Raw genomic sequence first — 18,323 nt, 5'->3', positions numbered from 1 at the left:
GTAGCTAATAGCATTTCTTTGGAAAATTACTTGTTCTTATTCATTGACCACTTATCTAACAGGGTTAATTAAGTTTTTCTTCTTACCTTACCTGTTTGTCAGTCCCCACATATCTTGGATATCAGACTCGTCTCAGAGGTATTTTCAGAGGTGTTTATTGTAAAGATTTTTTTTTCTTTAGCCAGAGACTTCCTTTCTTAGACTAGTCATTTTGATTCTATTGGTTCAAATGCTTTTGAGTTTTATGTAATTGAGATTATCTTTTTTAATCTTTGGTGATCGCCTCTATTCCCTGTTTAATTAAAAATCTCTTTTTTCTTCTTCCTGTTCAAGGTATCTAATTAGGCTCTCTTCTAATTTTTTTAGACATAGTATAATTTTTAATATTCAAAAATCACTATCCATTTTAGGCTTATTGTGGTATATGGTGTAAGATGTTGATCTAAGCCTAATTTCTGCTGGACTGCCAGTTTTTCAAATAAGTCTCAATACTTCACTAAGTTATTGCCGTTCTTGGGTTCATAGAATACTGGGTTATTGTTCACTGACAACTAAAAATTTGGAGGTGGGAAAAATGATGCACAGGTCAGCTTCTTTTTTTTAGTCTTTCAACAATAATACCAAATACCACTAAAAACAAACAAACAAAAAAAACTATATAATTCCAAACCCTAAATGATGGTCCACTTCAAGAAGTTGCAATATGATATAATTAAAGGAGTATTGGATTTGAAGTTAAATACTTGTTTGGATCCCAGCTGTGTCATTTATTAGCTGTGACCTTGGGCAAGTACCCAACTTCTGAATCTGAAAAGAGGCTGTCCTCCCCCAAGTAAAGATTTCTTTTCCCACTTTATTTTCCTCACTTGCTACTAAGAAAGCAAGTATAAAACAAGATCTCTTACATGTATGTAGTGAAGCAAAACAAAACTTCTCATTGCTTTATCTAAAAAACCACATCTCAGTCTGTACTCTTTAGTTCATTACCTCTCAGTTAGGAGATAAGTATTGTGTTTTATCATGATGTCCTTAGGAATTGTGATTGGTAATTATCCCCGCCTAAATTTTGTTTCAGTCAATCAAGATCTGCCTTCACACTCTTCTATTTCTCCCCCCTCTATCTGGAGAACATAAAAAACCCCAAATCCATTAATATATAGTCAACCAGAACAAATTTCCACATTTACCACATCCTAATTTGTTTTTTCATTCTGCATTCTGAATTGTTCACTTCTCTTTCAGGAAGTCATGGTATGGTAGCCTATTTCATTGTTAGTCCTCTGGAATCCTGGTTGGTCATTATGTATGTAAGAGTTCACCTCTGTAGTATTCTATCACATTTATATACCATAGCTTGTTCATCCTTTTTTCAATTGAGGGGCACCTCCTCAGATTCCCATTTATATCTCATAAAAAGCTATAAATATTTTTGTACATTGTTAGAGTCTGTTGTCCTTACGAGTGATTCCTCCGTTAATCTGCCTCATGTACTTCCCCCCCCCCTTCCTTTTTCCTGTTGAGTGAAATATGTTTCTGTACCCAGCTGTGTGTGTATTCCTTCTTTTGATCAGTTCAGAGGAGAGTGAGGTTCAAGTTTTAGCTGCTCCCTGACACCCTTTCCTCCTTGTTTGTATGGATATCTACTTGTATACCCTGATTATGTGAGATAATTTTCCCTAACTTTTCTTTCTTTTCCCACCTAGCATATTCTCCCTTTCCATTCTTTTGTTGAGATCAAGACATCACAGAACCACTTATTGACGGTCACAAAGAACCAGGGCTTGTCTAATTGGACTCCTTCACTGAACCCTGATATGGGGATCAGAGGATACATTTATCATCTCCTTATATTCAAATGTAAATAGTTGATCCTTGTTTAGTCTCTTGCCTTTTTATGTTTTTCTTCCCTCTTCTGTTTAAACTTCAAAGTTTCTATGCATTTCTGGTCTTTTCATCAAGAATGCTTGAAAGTCCACTATTTCTTGAAAGATCCCATATTTCCCTCTAGCATTATAATCAGTTTTACTGGGCAAGCTATTCTTGGCTTGTAAGGCCATATTTTTTACCTTCTGGAATTTCATATTCCAAGTTCTCTCCTTCTGTATTGTTGTAGCTCCAAAATTGTGTTGGATCCCAACAGTGACTCCTCAATACTTGAATTCTGTCTTTCTGCCTGCTTTCGTAGTGTTTTTCTTGCACGTGGAAGCTCTGGATTTCTATGATGTTCCTGGGAGTTTTTATTTTGGAGTTTTTTCTGAGAGGAACCAGTGGATTTTTCAATGTCCATTTTGCTTTCTGGTTCTAAGATGTGTGCAGTTTCAAGACTTTTTGAAATAGGATGTCTAAGGCCCCCTTTTTGATCATGTGGTTCAGATAGTCCAATTATTTAAATTTTTTTCCTCCTTTATTTTCCAGGTCAGTTGTTTTTGCTATGAGATAACTTAGACTTCTATTTTTTCATTTTTCATTTTGTTTTTATATTTCTTGTGGATGTTTTCCCTACATTTTTTGCAGGTGACCAGAAATCCTTTGGCACAAATTATGCAGGCCTGGTCTAGGGCAAAGTCTGTTTGTGGCTTCCACTGGTTGAGCTCTGCAAGTTCTTGATCTGGCTGCTGGTTTCCACTCCTGTCTGCCTACTGGAAAGCTCTGTTGGTTCATAAAGGCAGAATTGTAGGTTCCCCTTTGGTCTGATATTCCTGCACTGGTTATTCCTCTGCAGGCTGAAGTAGATGTTGGAAATGAGAACCTGCTTTGTGCCTGAGATCTGAGCCACGCTGTTGCTACTGCTAGTAGCATCCGAACTTCCTCCTTTCTCCGTAGACATCCCAAGTCACCTTCGCACTCTGTTCTGCCTGGATCTGTATCTATGGGTAACAAACTGCCAGTGTGTACCTGTTCCTATTGCGATACCTGGTAAGGGTCTAAGACCTTCTTTTGCCCTGGTGCTCAGCTTCTTTCTCAGTGCACTCATGCCCTGACCTGTCCCTAATGTCTACCAAACTCCTGTCCTGAGCTGGACAAATGACTCACTGTGACTTTGTCTGGATTTTGTCATCAGGATTTGATCTTGTACATTTTTTAGATCTGCTTGAAGGCATTTGTGGAGTAGTCCACTGAACTACTTCCTATCACTTGACCATCTTGGCTTCACCTTCGCCATTCCACATACCTAATCAGTAGCCAAGTGTCGCTGATGATTTTTTTTTAACTTTTCCAACATCGCTTCAATCCATTCCATATCCACTTAGAGCCACCACCCTCGTTCAGGCACTTATTACTTCTCATCTTATTGGTCTGCCTGTTTTGTGTGTCGCTCTCCTTTATTCACACATCTTCCATACAGCTGCCTACATGATATTTCTAAAACTGGTATCAGCCATGTCTCTCTCCTGGTTAATGAATTCCAGTGACTCTCTGTTTCCTCTAGGATAAAATATAAGCTATTCATTTTGACTTTCTTCACAATCTGGCGTCTGTCTATCCAAGCCTGTTATGCTCCATTCTTGATTCTCTTAAGAATCCCTAGCTTCCTTTAAAACTCAGCCCAAGTGAAATCTATCTGACCTTTCCAGATCCGTTTCAGCTGCTAGTTTCTCATCTTCCTATGTTTATTTTTACTTTTAGAATGTAAGCACCTTGAAGGTAAGTATGATTTTTTAAAAAAATGAACATTTCAGTTTTCAAAGAAAAAATGAAAGGGGTATTATTCCATTTATTTTTGTCTCCCCTGATCTTAGCCACCAGTGCCTGTCATATAGACACTTGATTTGTTGATTCCTGATCTATAAAATGCAGATAACAGTGCTAGAACTGTTTTTCTTTCATTGGGTTGGTATGAAGATCAAAACAGTAACAGTAAAGTATATTAACAAATCATTAAAAGTGGTCCAACGTAAGAAAATATGGGCAATTCTTTAAAATTGTAGGTATGTGACTTCTCTGAAATTTTTAACAAAAGTTTTTTGCTGGCAGTGTTCCAAATTATCTTACTACAAGCAAGTTCAGGGCATATACTTAATTAGTGAAGCCAAAGCATATTAATATTTTTCTATTGGTCCAAAATATTTAGAAAAATTAGACTAGGGAGGCATTAGTTGGTATGGTGCAGGGCTTCTTAAAACTGTGGCTCACAACCCCATGGGATCTCCCAAAATTTGGAACAGTAAAAAGTTTCTGAATGCACAGTGACCAAAAATTAATTTTTAAACATGTAATGAACCCGAGGTGTTTTTGGTAGCACTTGCCAGGGTTGCGTGGAGCAACTTTATTGCAGCCCTGGTTTTGAGCACAGCATGGGCACTTTGCACTGTGTTTGGCCTCAGGGCATGCAGTGCTTCTAGTGGAAAAGGTTTATGAAGCCCTGGAGTGGAAAGACTTCCAGTTCTAGTATTATTACCAACATCAGCCTTTAAACATTTTGCTTCACTGGGTCTTCCTTATCTCCAAAATCAGGGAATTGGACTAGATTGAGGTTCTTAATCTTTTTTGTGTTAACTCATTTGACAATCCAGTGAAGCCTATGAATTCCTCAGAAAATTTTAATGCTTAAAACAAAATACGTAGTATTTCAAAAGAAACCAGTTATATTGAAATGCAGTTAAACAAGGTCATTGACTCCATGTTAAAAACCCTTAACTAGATGATCCTCTCAGGCAATGATTTCCATACTTTTTTTGATTTCTGATCTTCACCAATAAAAAAAATTTTACGCATGCACTTCTAATATACATAAATGTACACATACATGTTAAAATATCCAAAATACAAATTAAGAGGAATAGGCTAAAGATAAAACAATTTTAGAAGCATTGTTTTATTTATCAATGTTACAAAAAATCTTTTTTCAGTAACAATGGATATGAGTTGTTATTTTTGAAATTCTTGGTTTAATACTTAATAGTGTTGCAAAAGTGTGATTTTTAAGGTTACTTTATTTATGGCTGTCATAGCTATGACAAAGCTATATAGATCCAAATGGAAGAAATAAATCATTAGTTAAACTTAATAAATCATGATACTTAATTTTGGATTCCATCCACCAATTATATAAAGTCTTTGATTGAAATTTGTCCAGTATACTTCCATGTTCCCTGATGTCTTTTATTTCTTGCAAAATAATTAGATGTTTCATTTTAGGCTTTTTGACAGATTGGTTCAAAACTCACTGAAACTCCTTTGTGAGACTTAAAAATAGGTTAGAAAATTCTATTTCCAAATTTAAGTGTGCAGGTCTGAGAATTTATAAGTGACAGGTATAGTGTTTAGCAACAGAAGCTTAATTTTAAGATATTTTGCTGTGTTAGTTAATATCTCAAAGCAATATTAATAATAGTGATATAAGTCCACATTTCAAATAATCTTCTCAGTTTCAAATTTTTTGGGTCAAATTCTTGTCAAATCTGATTGCCATTGTTTTCTGCCTTCTAATGTGAGTGACAAAAAGCTCATAAGAGAGGTAGAAGTGTTACTGCTGCAGTTTTCTAGTTTTGTTTAAATTCTTTTAAATAGGATTTCCTTTTTTATTATGACCTTGAGAAACATCACAAAAAAGAGCATTTCCTTTATGAAGAACATGAAGAACAGAAAAGAAGACTACATATAAACTGCTAATGTTCACTATGTTAAGCTTGTTTTTGTGGTATCTTTTTAATTTAACCTGTTAATTCCAACATTGCCCTGTTTTGTCTATATGATAACAGCTAACATTTACATAATGCTTACTGTATGCCAGGCACTGTACTAAGCACTTTACAGTTATCGCCTCGTCTTATCCTCACAACAGCTGGGGGAGGTAGGTGCTATTATTGTCACCCGCATTTTACAAATGAGGAAACTGAGGCAAACCAGAGGTAAAGTGATAGGGGTAGTAAGTATCTGAGGCTGAATTTGAACTAAGGACTTATTCCAGGCCTGATGCTCTGCCCACTGTGTGCCACCTAGGTGTCCCTAATTGCTCCATCTGAATTTACTTTTGCTCTCTTCTGTGTATTTTTTTAAAAAGGATTTATTGATACTTTTTCTATTTTGTGTACATGACCAACTATCCCCTCTTGCCCCTTCCTCTCCAACTCTTCCTTCTCTCCTGACAAGTATTGCCAAACAAAACATCCACAACAACATGTCTTATTCTGCACCTCCATTCAGTCTATCATGTCCTTTTTCAAGAGGTGGAGAGCATTATTTATTATTAGTCTTCTAGAACTGATTAGTCATTGAATTTGATAAAAGTTGTGTTTTTGTAGTAATTGTAGAAATTGTTTTTCTGATTCTGCTAACTTCAGTCCGTCTCAGTTCTTACTAGTCTTACCAGGTTTCTCAGAATCCATCCCTTTCGTAATTTCTACTGCAAAAGAAAATTATAGGCTTATACCCTAATTGTTCATCTGTTGCCCAAGTGATGGGCACCCATTTTGCTTCTAATTCTTGGCTACAACAAAAAGTGCTACTATATATATATGTGCATTTAAATTTTTTTCTGTTCTTTTTTGGGGGGGGGGTGTAGATAGATCATTGTAACATTTCTGGGTAAAAGTATTTGCACAGTTTCCCAACTTCTTTTGTCGCTTTAGTTCCAATTGCTTTCCAGGATGTATGGGTCAAGTTCACAGCTCCGCTAACATTAATATGCCTGTCTTGCCATAAACTGTTGCAGGTTTCTTTTTTTGTTACCTTGGTCAAATCTGATGTTTTAATTTTTATTTCTTTTATATGATTTGTAGCATTTTTTTCAAAGAGACATGGATTACATTTTTTTGAAAACTGCCTCTTTGTATCCTTTGACTATGTTTATCTGTTGTGGAATAATTCTTGTTCTTAAGATTTTGTACCAATTCCTTATATATCTTGGATATCAAACTTAGCCTTTATCATTATTTTCTGCTCTGGGTTATTTCCCACTTAACTCTTAAAAATTCTCTAGTGCGTTGATTTTGCTTGTGCAAAAACATTTTAGTTTTATGTAATCCCAATTGTCTGTTTTATCTCCTAAGATCCTCTCTATGCCCTGTTTGGTCAAAACCTCTTCCCTGTCTCTAAAAGGTATCCTTTAATTTATTTGTGGTGTAATATTTTATGTAATAATAGTACTAATAATAGCTAACATTTACATAGGGCTCAGGGTGTACCAGGTGCTGTGCTAAGCACTTTACAGTTATTGTTATCACATTAGATTCTTACAACCTTTGGGAAGTAGGCGCCATTATTATTTCCATTTTACAGTTGAGGAAACTGAGTTAAACAGAGATTAAGTCATTTGCTTGTATGTAGCTCTGGCCACCTTAGAACTCAGACACCCTAGGAAGTAGGTGCTATTGTTACCTACCCCCCCTCCCTATTTAACAGTTGAGGAAACTGAGGCAAACAGAGAGAGCTTCACTGAGCTGCCCAGGGTGACACAGCTATTAAATGTCTGAGAGCAGATTTGAACTTGGGTTTTTCTTACACTAAGCCTGGTCATCTATATCCAACATCTAGATCATATATTCATTTGGAACTTATTATCCTCTATGGCAGGGCTGTCCAACCTTAGGTTTTTATTGAAACAATAGTGTATTTGGGTTTGCCGTTTTAGTGCCATAGCTCAGCTTTGTTTACTAAAGCATTTATGTAAATTTCTATGCTAGTAGGTGGGCTGCATAAATCGAACTGCGGGCTGCATGGGGCCCTTGGCCACATTTTGGATAGCCCTGGTCTATGGTGTGAATATTGGTCTAAACCTACTTTGTGCCAGGCTGCTTTTCTGTTATCCCAGTAGTTTTTGTCAAATGATGAATCTTTGCCCCCAGTAATTGGGAGTACTTGGATTTATCAAACACTTTCCTACTACTATCGATTGCTTCTGGGGTTTGTGTACTTAATCTGTTCCATTCAACTTCTGTTTTTTAACCAGTGCTAAATACTTTGGATTGTCACTGCTTTGTAGTGTAGTTTGAGATTGACTATGACCAGACTCCCTTCCTGCCTACTTTATTTCATTGTTTTCTTCGAGATTTTTGGCTTTTTCCTCCAGATAAATTTTATTTTTTCTAGTTCTGTAAAGTAATGCTTTAGTAGTTGGGTATGAAATTGAAATGATAAACTAATTGAGACAATATTGTAATTTTTTATTATTGATATGATCCAACTATCTTCTAAAGTTATTAGTGTTCAATCGATAGTTCCTTTGCAGGATCCATTTTAAGGCACTTTGTGAATGTAGTTAAAACTAAATAATATCCACAGATCCACTTAATTAGGCACTTAGAAACTGCAGTTGATTGCAGTATTTTGAAAGTGAACTGATAAGTGAAGGCACAACCATCAACGTTCTGTATGAGTTGTGATACTTGTCTCAGAGTCCCTTTAGGTGCGACACAGGCCCAGTGAGAGTGCCAGTGTCATTTTGTATATAAATTAAAATATTTTCTTTCTTATATCCCAATGGATTGTCATTTGCATCCCACTTTGGAGATGACTGTTTTTTAGCTTTCAAGCCATGATTCTGTGGTTCTATGACTTTGACCTCAAATTCTGGGGGTGGAATTGATGACTCATGTTTTTGTCCAGTCTCCTCAGTTAAAAAAATGTTTTATGTAAATTGTAAAGTTCAGTGAAATGAGTATATATAGTGAAGGTTAGGTAGGTCATCACATACTTAAACATATATATTCCCTAATTTGGAATATCATTTTTGTGTCTTGAATAATTCTCACAGTTTGGAGAGTTTTTGAAATAATTAGATTCTGTTGTTTTTATATGTAAAAATGAACATTTGTCTGAACAGATTATCTTTAAATGAAGTCTGTTTTCAAGAACAGGTTTTTTTGGGCATTGTGTTGCATTGGAAATACTAAAAACCCTCCTTATTTTATTAAATGGATACATTTTCAGTTTGCTTCCTGATTGTGAATTTTTATTGTCTTTAAAGTTTAGTAAATGATTGTGTTTGCTTCAGTTAGTAATAATCTTTTGAGTGAGAATCCCTTCTCAGCTCCTCTTGACTGTTGATTCTACTCTAAATAGGTAGATTGTAATCTTGTCTTTTTCTAATGCAAGTTGCATATCACTGTAATTCATAGCAGTTGACATCGCTTAACATTAATGTTATTGTACATCTTAACAAAATTAACTAAAGTGATTTTTTTATTAGTGCTCTTGTAGGATTTCTAGTGATATGTTTCCTTGACAAAATATGATTTGTCTTGATATTTATGGAAAAATTTGTTAGTTTTAAGACACTCAACAGTAGTAGACTAAGAGTAATTTTTCTGTGGATTTATTTTGTAAATAGAGCCTTTCGTTTAAAAATTCTCATGTGTGTCTTAACACATTACATTTATACTTAACATTTGGCCCTGGATATTTTTTGGGAATAGGCTGTAGTAGAATGCATATGTGTTTGAAGAGAGAGAATGAATATGTAATGGGGTGGGGGTGGGAGAGAATGACTTTTTAGTACAGACTTTGCTCACCAGTGTCTGATAGATGGGTGGCTAGTAGAAAATAAGGTTCAGTGGAGGAAGCATCATACTGAAGTGGTAAAGCTAAATATGGCCATTACTTTTAACAGTGTATGTGATATTCTATACTTTACCCATACATAGAAAGGAGGAAGAGGCATTTAGAGGAGGGTAATTTTTTAAAAAGGGACTGTAATCAAATCAAGTAAAATTATCTATGTCTGGAATGTTCTATTTTTACTCTTAAGCAGGAGCAGAGGAATAAACTAGATTAAATTAGCCTCTTCAATGTGTTTTATTATGAAACTTTCACATTATTTTTTTCTTCTCTGCATTTACTAACTTTGTTCTTCCTTTTTTTCTCTTAGACTATCCTCTGGCTACATAATAAGGGGCCGTGGAGCTGGCCTCAACAACAGGAGAGGCTGGACTCCCTGTCTCTCTGTGCTGAATGGCTGCGATGGCGCCCGCTCTCACTGATGCAGCAGCTGAAGCTCACCATATCCGGTTCAAACTGGCTCCCCCATCCTCTACCTTGTCTCCTGGCAGTGCCGAGAACAACGGCAACACCAATATCCTTATTGCTGCCAACGGAACCAAAAGGAAAGCCATTGCAACGGAAGATTCCAGTTTAGACTTCCGAAACAATCCTACCAAGGAAGATTTGGGAAAGCTACAGCCATTGGTGGCATCTTATCTGTGCTCAGATGTAGCATCTGTTCCTTCAAAAGAATCTTTGAAATTGCAAGGAGTCTTCAGCAAGCAAACAGTCCTTAAATCTCATTCTCTCTTATCTCAGTCTTTTGAACTCCGAGCTGAGCTGTTGGGGAGACAGCCAGTTCTGGAGTTTTCCTTAGAGAATATAAAAACCATGAATACAAGTGGCCAGCCAACTCTGCCACAAGCACCTGTAAATGGGTTGGCCAAGAAATTGACTAAAAGTACAAATGCTGACCATGATAATTCCAGTTCTCTCAATGGGGGGAAATGTGCTCTTTCTTCATCTACTCTCCAGGGTGTTGAAGTTCGGGGTTCTGAATCTGGGGATTTGAAGGTGGGTTTGACCAATACAACTCTTCCACATAGAAACCTTGATGTTGAGCACATGTTTAGCAATAATGGCACTGCAAACAAATCTTCCGTAAATTCCACGGAGCAGCTGGCACTTCAAGGGGGGAGTGGAGAGAGTAGGTTATCACCTGAAAGAGACTCCAACTCCAATTTGGGGGGTAGCAAGACACAGGGACAGAAATCTCCCTTGCCTTGTAGCCTTTTTAGTTCTCTAGATTCTGATATGAGGACAACAGCATTATTGCGGCGGCAGGCAGACATTGAGAGTCGTGCCAGGAGGCTGCAGAAGCGCTTACAGGTGGTGCAGGCCAAACAGGTGGAGAGGCATATACAGCACCAGCTGGGTGGGTTCTTGGAGAAGACTCTAAGCAAACTGCCAAACTTGGAATCCTTGAGGCACCGTAGCCAGTTAATGCTGACCCGGAAGGCTGAAGCTGCCCTACGGAAAGCTGCCAGTGAGACTACTACTTCAGAAGGACTTAGTAGCTTTCTGAAAAGTGATTCTATTTCAGAAGAATTGGAGAAATTTACAGCCAGTAGCACAGCTAACCTGAAGTCTAGTGAACAGGCGTTTGATTCGGATGTCACTGACAGTAGCTCAGGAGGGGAGTCTGACATTGAAGAGGAAGAACTGGCCAAAGCTGATACAGAGCAACGCCATGTGCCGCTGTGAGTATTAACCAAACTTAACACTTTAAGAAATGATAGGACTCAGTAGAAAATTAAGTGTGGATAAGTTGTTTTAGTATTCTTTTTGCAGTGCCTAAATTCCATTATCTTGACCTTATTTTAGAACACACATAAGTAGCTTTAGGGGGTTTATGTACATATGCTTGTGAGGTAAGGTATTTCTGGATATATTGTAATAATGTTTTGCTGAAGTCTAAAATGATTATTTCTATTTGAGAGTTCATTTTACTCTACTTTTGAAAGATGATGATGATATGGGGTAAAAGGCATCCAGTGATGCTTTTAGCTGAATGAAGAATTTTCTCGTTAATTCTTGAAAAAACTTTAAAAGGCTGTATTTTATTTTTTCCATCACTTATATTTTCCAATTATATCCATATCTCTGTAGAGAGCCTTCCCTAAAACAAAAAAAAGAAAAGAAAAAAATTTTCAGCAAAATTAACCAACATGTCAAGTTTGATGCTTAGTATGGTGTTCCATACCTATAGTCCCTCACTTACAACGAAGGAAAGGAGTGCATTCTCATATCTTTGTGCCATACTTGGTCATTATAATTTCATATCATTCAGCGTAGTTTTGTCGTTCTTTACATTTTCATTATAGTTATTGTGTATATTGTTTCCCTGGTTTTACTTGCTTCACTCTGTGTCACTTCATATAAACAGGCGTTCAGTATGAAGAGACAGAGTCCAGCTTCTCCTCTTGCCGAGACCAGCTTTTGTGGCCCCATACTACATAGCCAGAGTAAATACATGGGAGGAAACTATAACATGAAATACTTAGAAGTAGAGGAAGTTAAGTAACTTGCCCATCCATGGTCACACAGCTAGTAAGTGTTTGGGGCTGGATTTGAACTTGTGCCTTCTTGACTCCAGATCAATTGCTATCCACTGCACTACATTTTTACTGAGTATGGTTGAACTGGAGTTGACTAAGTCATGGAGATTTGGAAGAGAGGAAAATGTAGCCACAACAGGGGTGATGGCCTGGGAGAGTACTGAAAGGTTGGAGGGATTGGAGATGTTAGCAAGGACAAAGACTAGGTTTAGCAGGAGTATGGCATAAGAATAGAGAGAATGATGCAGATTATGATTCTATCAGTTTGACAGTTCTTGATTATGAAAGTGGAACACTTGTGGGTGATAATAAGATCGAGTGTGATCATAGCTTTATGTAGCTGAGAGAGAACTGGGAGAGAGGTGAGAGTAGGTTATAGGATATGAACAAATGGAGGAACTTGTAGGTTAGGATATTTGAGGCTGTATCAATATGAATATGTGATATGAAGGCACCAAAAGGGAAAGGTCACAAACCTTCCTACAGCTAGGACTAGGCCTATTTGATAAAATTCAGTTAAATAATTTCTCATTTTTTCACGGTTTGCTTAAAAATGATTATTACATTCTTGGATACATGGAAGATTAGGTGAAAAATTTGAATCCATGCATGTGCCAGAAAAATTGGATATAATAACAGAGTAGGGCAAGTTTTCACTTGTCCCCTTTTCAAGTCCCCTGCTTTTATTCAGGATGCATGCAGGTGACATGGCAGAAAATGTAACTTCTTTTTGCATGCCTTTTCTTATTGGAGAAAAGAAGCATGTAGTCAAAACTATTACTAACGTTGTTCCCCATGAGGTCTTAGAAGAAAACAAGCAAGGATTAGGTTACCATTTATGGTTGATATTGGCCCTCATTATTTTCTATAGCCATGTAAATCCTCTTAAATTCCAGTAAATCAATGAGGAAAAAGGCCTTTAAAAGCATATAATCTTAAAAAGTTTGAATCTGTTGTTTGGGTCATAATGTTTAGTTGACTCTCATAGTAAGTCTAGGTTCATTTTGCAGTTATTGTCTTAGCTTTTTCTTTTCTTTGTTTTTGCTTAAGTTAATGGCACACAAGTCAAGAAGATAAATTATAAGTGTTCTTGACCTTATCCTTAGTATTTTAAGACTGCATCCTTGAACATATTCATATTATTAGGAGTAATTTCCCCTTTTATCTGTTCATAGTGTAGTTCCGTATAAATTAACCTACATTGATGTATTGGGGGACTAAAGAAATAAACTGATTTGCTAAAATAATCAGGAAGTTTTGTTTTCCCTTTCTGCCCCCCAACAAGTGTGGGGATTTGTATTATGACATATGATGATATTAGTTGTCGTCACTTAATTTTTGACTATATGTGAATAGGTTTTCTTTTATTTTTGTGATAAGTATCTGGGAAGGTTTTATAGTGGAAATGTGCCCAAACCATGTACTAGAGGATTCATTTTGCATTATCAGTTCTATATTAGCTTTATTAATTTTGTTGACTATTATAGCTTATTGACTGAGGCTTGGAGATTAAATAACAAAATAATAGTATTGTGGGCTGGCTTGGGTGAACTTTATTTATGCTATATTGTGGGGAGGAAGTGTGGTTCTTAAATGATCTTTAAGGCTAGCCTTAGTTCATTTCTCTTTTTCTTAATTAATGAATTTTTAGTTTTCACCATTCACTTCCATAAGATTTTTGAGTTCCAGATTTTTTCCCCATTCCTCCTCCCGCCCCCCCCCCCCCACCTCAATACAGCATGCAATCTGCTGCAGGGTCTGTGTACATATTCATATTAAACATTTTCACATTGGTCATGTTATAAAGAAATATTAGAACCAATGGGAGAAACCACAAGAGAGAAGAAAAAAAAAAGCAAATAGTACGCTTCGACCTGCATTTAGACTCCATAGTTCTTTTTCTGGATGTGGAGAGCATTTTCTATAAGTCACTTGGAGTTGTCTTAGATCCTTGCATTGTTAAGCAGAGATAAGTCTATTAAAGTTATTAATCACACAGTGTTGCTGTCACTGTGTGAAATGTTCTGATTCAGCTCATTTCACTCAATATCAGTTCTTTAAGGTATCTTGAAGTCTGCTTGCTCATCATTTCTTATGGAACAGTAGTATTCCATTACATTCATATACCACAACTTGTTCAGCCATTTCCCAAATGATGGGCATTACCTTAATTTTCCAATTCTTGGCCACCACAAAAAGAGCTGCTATAAATATTTTTGTAAGTGTGGGTCCTTTTCCTGTTTTCGTGATCTCTTTGGGATACAAATCTTAGTTCATTTCTTAATATTAGGAACAGTATTGTGGAAGGTAGGTTGACTAGGAAACTCACAGTCATGCAATTTGGAAGTTTCTTGCCTTGTTTTATTTTGTTATTTCTGCTTCCCTTTTTGATATTCTAGAATCCCCATAGTATTTGACCTCTTTCAAATTTTTGATGCATTAGGTACATTTAAAATTTAAGTTTCTTTGGGTAAAATTGTATAAATATTTTAAATTAAAACTGTGATTCCAATATTGAAATATTTGTCTTTTCTTAGTAAACATAAAAAGTCACTTGTTAAATTTCCTTGTGTATTTTGATCTTCAAGGTTATGTAAAAGGCATTTATGTGACTTGCTTGAAAAAAGTCTTGAATGTGAAATCAAAGAACCTAGGTTCAAGTCCTAGCTTTTATAGTTACAAGCTACATGATATCTACATTTTGGTTATTGGTAAATTAGTTTTCCGTGGCTTTCTGTCATTTAATAATTAGGGCTTTTATTCATTCTTTTGAACATTTCAGAAAATGGTGGTTTTAGTGACTGCTGACTATTTTGAGAAATTTCCACTTTCCACTCAGCAACCAAGGTGATTTTTCTAAAATGTAGGTCCGATCATGTCACCTCTTTGCTCAGTGAGCTTTAGTGGATTCCTATTACTTCAGGATCAAAGATAATGCTCTTTGATTGGCATTTGAAGTTTTTCAAAACCTGGCCCCTTTCTACCTTTGCAGCCTCTTTATATTTTCTTTTCTTTTTTTTTTCTGTTTCAACATTGATTTCCACAAGATTTTGAGTTACAGATTTCCTCCCCATTCCTAGATGGTATCTTTATATTTTCTTAGGATCCAGTTGTATTGACCTATTTACAGTTCCTTGAATTTGACACTCTAACTCTATGCCTTTGCATCGGCTATGTCTCATGCTAGGAGCACTCTGCCACCTCACCTCCTCTTAGTTTACTTGGTTTCTTTCAGGATTTGGATCAAGACTTTCTGAGGGGGAGCCTTTCTTCTTTCAGATTACTTTTATCTACACTGTATATGTCTTGTATTTGCCTAAGTTATTTAAATTAGTTTCCCCATTAGAATATATGTTCCTTGAGGATGGGGAATGTTTTTCATATTTCTGTGTAACCATAAATGCTTGCTCACCGATGGACCAAGAAAGGCTTTGATTTCTTCTTGCATGGTGAGAACTTTATCAAAGTATCAAAACCAGCCTTTCTTTACAAATCCTTACTGCCTAGGAAAATAGCTATGCAGTGTCAAGAGGACGTTAAGCATACAAAACTTAAATTTGGATGAGTGGGTTTATTGGATTAAGGAGAGCAAAAACCTATCAATTTAAACTCCCTTTTAGAGAAAGGAACTGGGAAAATAGAAGTTAAGGGAGGGAAACAGGGTATTTTTTCAAACAACAAGCATTTTTTTTTAAGTGCCTACCATGTGTCTCGTACTGTGTGAGGTGCTGGTTTACTAAGAAAAAAGCGAAACTGTTCTAAGACAATATCTACATATGTTACTACACACAAAACAAAACCAAAATAACTTGGGAGGAGGCTTTAGAGACTTGTGAGGGCTGGGTAGGTCTCACTTGTATGAAGGTGATTTTGAACTAAGCTTAGAAAGACGCTATAGATTGATTCCAGCCATTGGGGGAGGGGAGGAAGAACAGCCTCTGTAAAGGAATGGAGACAGGAGATGGAATGTAGTGTGTGAGGAACAACAGGAAAGCTAATTTGTATGGATAGAAGATTGAGTGAAGCAAGTAAGGCGGGTTGAAGCCAGATGGTGAAGGGCTTTAACTGCTGAAGGGAGGAATTGATATTTGATCCTCAGGGGAGCCACTGAGTTAGAGCAGGGGGTGACATGGTCAGACCTGCGATTTAGGAATTTAGGAATGTCATCTAGGTTTCCAATGAGCAAGTCAAGAAACCTCTCTAAACCTCAGTTTGCTGTTAGTGAAAATATAGCCTTTACTTCCTCCACAGGGCTATATTTTATAATGAAAAATGATACAATGCCTGTAAATGCCAAATAAACACTAAAGCTTCCATAGATATTGTGGTCATGGTTATTATTATCCACATATTATGGATGTTCATTTATTGTTGATTTTTTACAATGTTTTATAATTATATTGCCCTTTGACATTTATCATCTCATCTGAACCTCTACTACTACTAGGATTGTATTTTCCCCTCTTAAAAGAAATTTGAAAGAATGAGGAAACTGAGGCCTAGAGAGGTTAAGTGATTTGTTTGAAGCTGGCTGCACGGCTTCTAACCTGCACAGCCTTACCTCTTAGAGTTTCCACGAGAGTGTGGCATCACCTTTTCTACCTCCTCATGAGCAGGTAAGTTGTGATAACTTATAGAGGCCCATAGAGATTGTGATTTGTTCCATGTTATAGCATATGGGAGAACTGGGACTGGATTGAAACTTTTGATTCTTAGTCCAAGTGATATCTTTGCATGTGATATGAAAATCATGTGTACCTCTTTTACAATTATGGGATCCCTTATCTGATAAGGATTTAAGGTAGGAATCTCCGTTTTAGTGATTATTTCACTTGCTTTCAAAGACAATGACTTATTTCAGATTAAATCTAACCTTATAATCTGTTGATAGATGCTGACTTTATTCCCTTCATTATCACTACCTCCAACTCCCCATTATATTTAATCACCAAATTAAAGGAATGGTATTATTACCACAACTGTTTTTAAACAACTGGGGGAATTAGAATCTTCATCCTATCCTGTATGGTACTAACAATCGATTCCAAATAAATTTAAATTATATGGGTCAGGGCTTAAAACCTCTCTTTTCATATAGAAAGACAATATGCCTCCCTATCTTTTATTGGTTTCTCTCTGTACTGGAGTTATTAACCTTTTTTGTGTCATGGACCCCTTTGGTAGTCTGGTGAAGCCTCTGGATCCCTTCTCAGAATAAGGATATGCGTTTGGGAGCTACATTTCTTTCCTGCTGCTCTCTTGTTGATTTATTCTTAAGTTGACTGTAAAGTTGGCTTCAGTATTTTTAGGAATGAGCAGAAAGCTTGTATACGTATGGGGGGAGGAAGCAAGCATTTATTCAGTGCCTACTATGTGCTAGGCACCGTGCTAAGCACTATACAAATATCTCATTTGATCCTCACAACAACCCTGGGAGGTAGGTGTGTTCTTTCATTTACACTTGAGGAAACTGATGAGAAATGTTAAGTGACTGGCCCAATTGAGGTCACCCTCCACAATTTCTAAGGCCAAATTTGAACTCAGGTCTTTCCAACTCAACGATCAGTGTTCTATCCACTGAATTGAATCACCTTGCTACGTAAGAGAGGCAGTGCATTTGGAGAGTAACAGCAAAATCAGTTCCACTATCTTTAGTCTTAAATTGAATGTTTAGTTTTGAGTTTTTGCTTCTAAAAGTTATTTTCGGTGGTCTCTTATTTTGAAATTAATCTCTGAAATGTCTTGTTGAATTTAAAACTGGTACTTAAGTGTAAATAATGTGGATTGAAAATTTGTGGGATAAGAAGTGTTAACAGTTCTCTTCTAGCACTCCAATTTTATCTTTTATTTGCTTGGGTGTGCACAACCTTTTAAATTATCTTTGGGAAACATTCTGGTTGACTACTAGAGTATAGCTTTATTCTTGGAAACCTGTGTTGCTGTTCTTTTGTTAAATTTGACATACTCCCTCCACTTTACAAGTACTTTCAAGTCAGTCATCTAAGAGATTTAAAGTTAAGTACTTTTGTGTCTACCTGTGTCTTGTTTCTTTATGGGAGGAAATAGGTGATTAAAAAACCATAAAATTTATTTCTATCATTTTTATGTTGATTCAGTGTTAGGGGTATCCATAATAAACAAGTATTATGTTATTAAATCCCTTATAGTCTTTCTTAAAAAGAACGTAGGCTCTTTGATGACAGGGATTGTTCTGTTCTGTCTCTAGAACACACCCATGCACATCAGGGCCTTAATCAATGTTGGTTGAATTTGATTGTATTGTAT

General features: G+C 36.4%; 1 protein-coding gene across 4 annotated transcripts in view; it reads left to right on the top strand.

Annotated features, from left to right (window-relative positions):
* Positions 1-18,323, top strand: part of KANSL1 (KAT8 regulatory NSL complex subunit 1) — a 221,565-nt gene that overhangs the window by 52,729 nt on the left and 150,513 nt on the right. For 3 of the 4 annotated variants that reach the window (XM_036754315.1, XM_036754312.1, XM_036754313.1), the window contains one exon: positions 9,809-11,180. In XM_036754315.1, coding sequence (XP_036610210.1) covers positions 9,892-11,180 — 1,289 coding nt within the window. In that variant the 5' untranslated portion in view covers positions 9,809-9,891. Of the gene's footprint in view, positions 1-2,823; positions 2,917-9,808; positions 11,181-18,323 lie in introns of those variants that run through there. The other variant, XM_036754314.1, reaches the window with a different exon arrangement.

This window comes from Trichosurus vulpecula, chromosome 4, assembly GCF_011100635.1.
Source record: "Trichosurus vulpecula isolate mTriVul1 chromosome 4, mTriVul1.pri, whole genome shotgun sequence".
Lineage (NCBI taxonomy): Eukaryota > Metazoa > Chordata > Mammalia > Diprotodontia > Phalangeridae > Trichosurus > Trichosurus vulpecula.
This window is presented reverse-complemented; position numbering and strand designations above follow the sequence as displayed.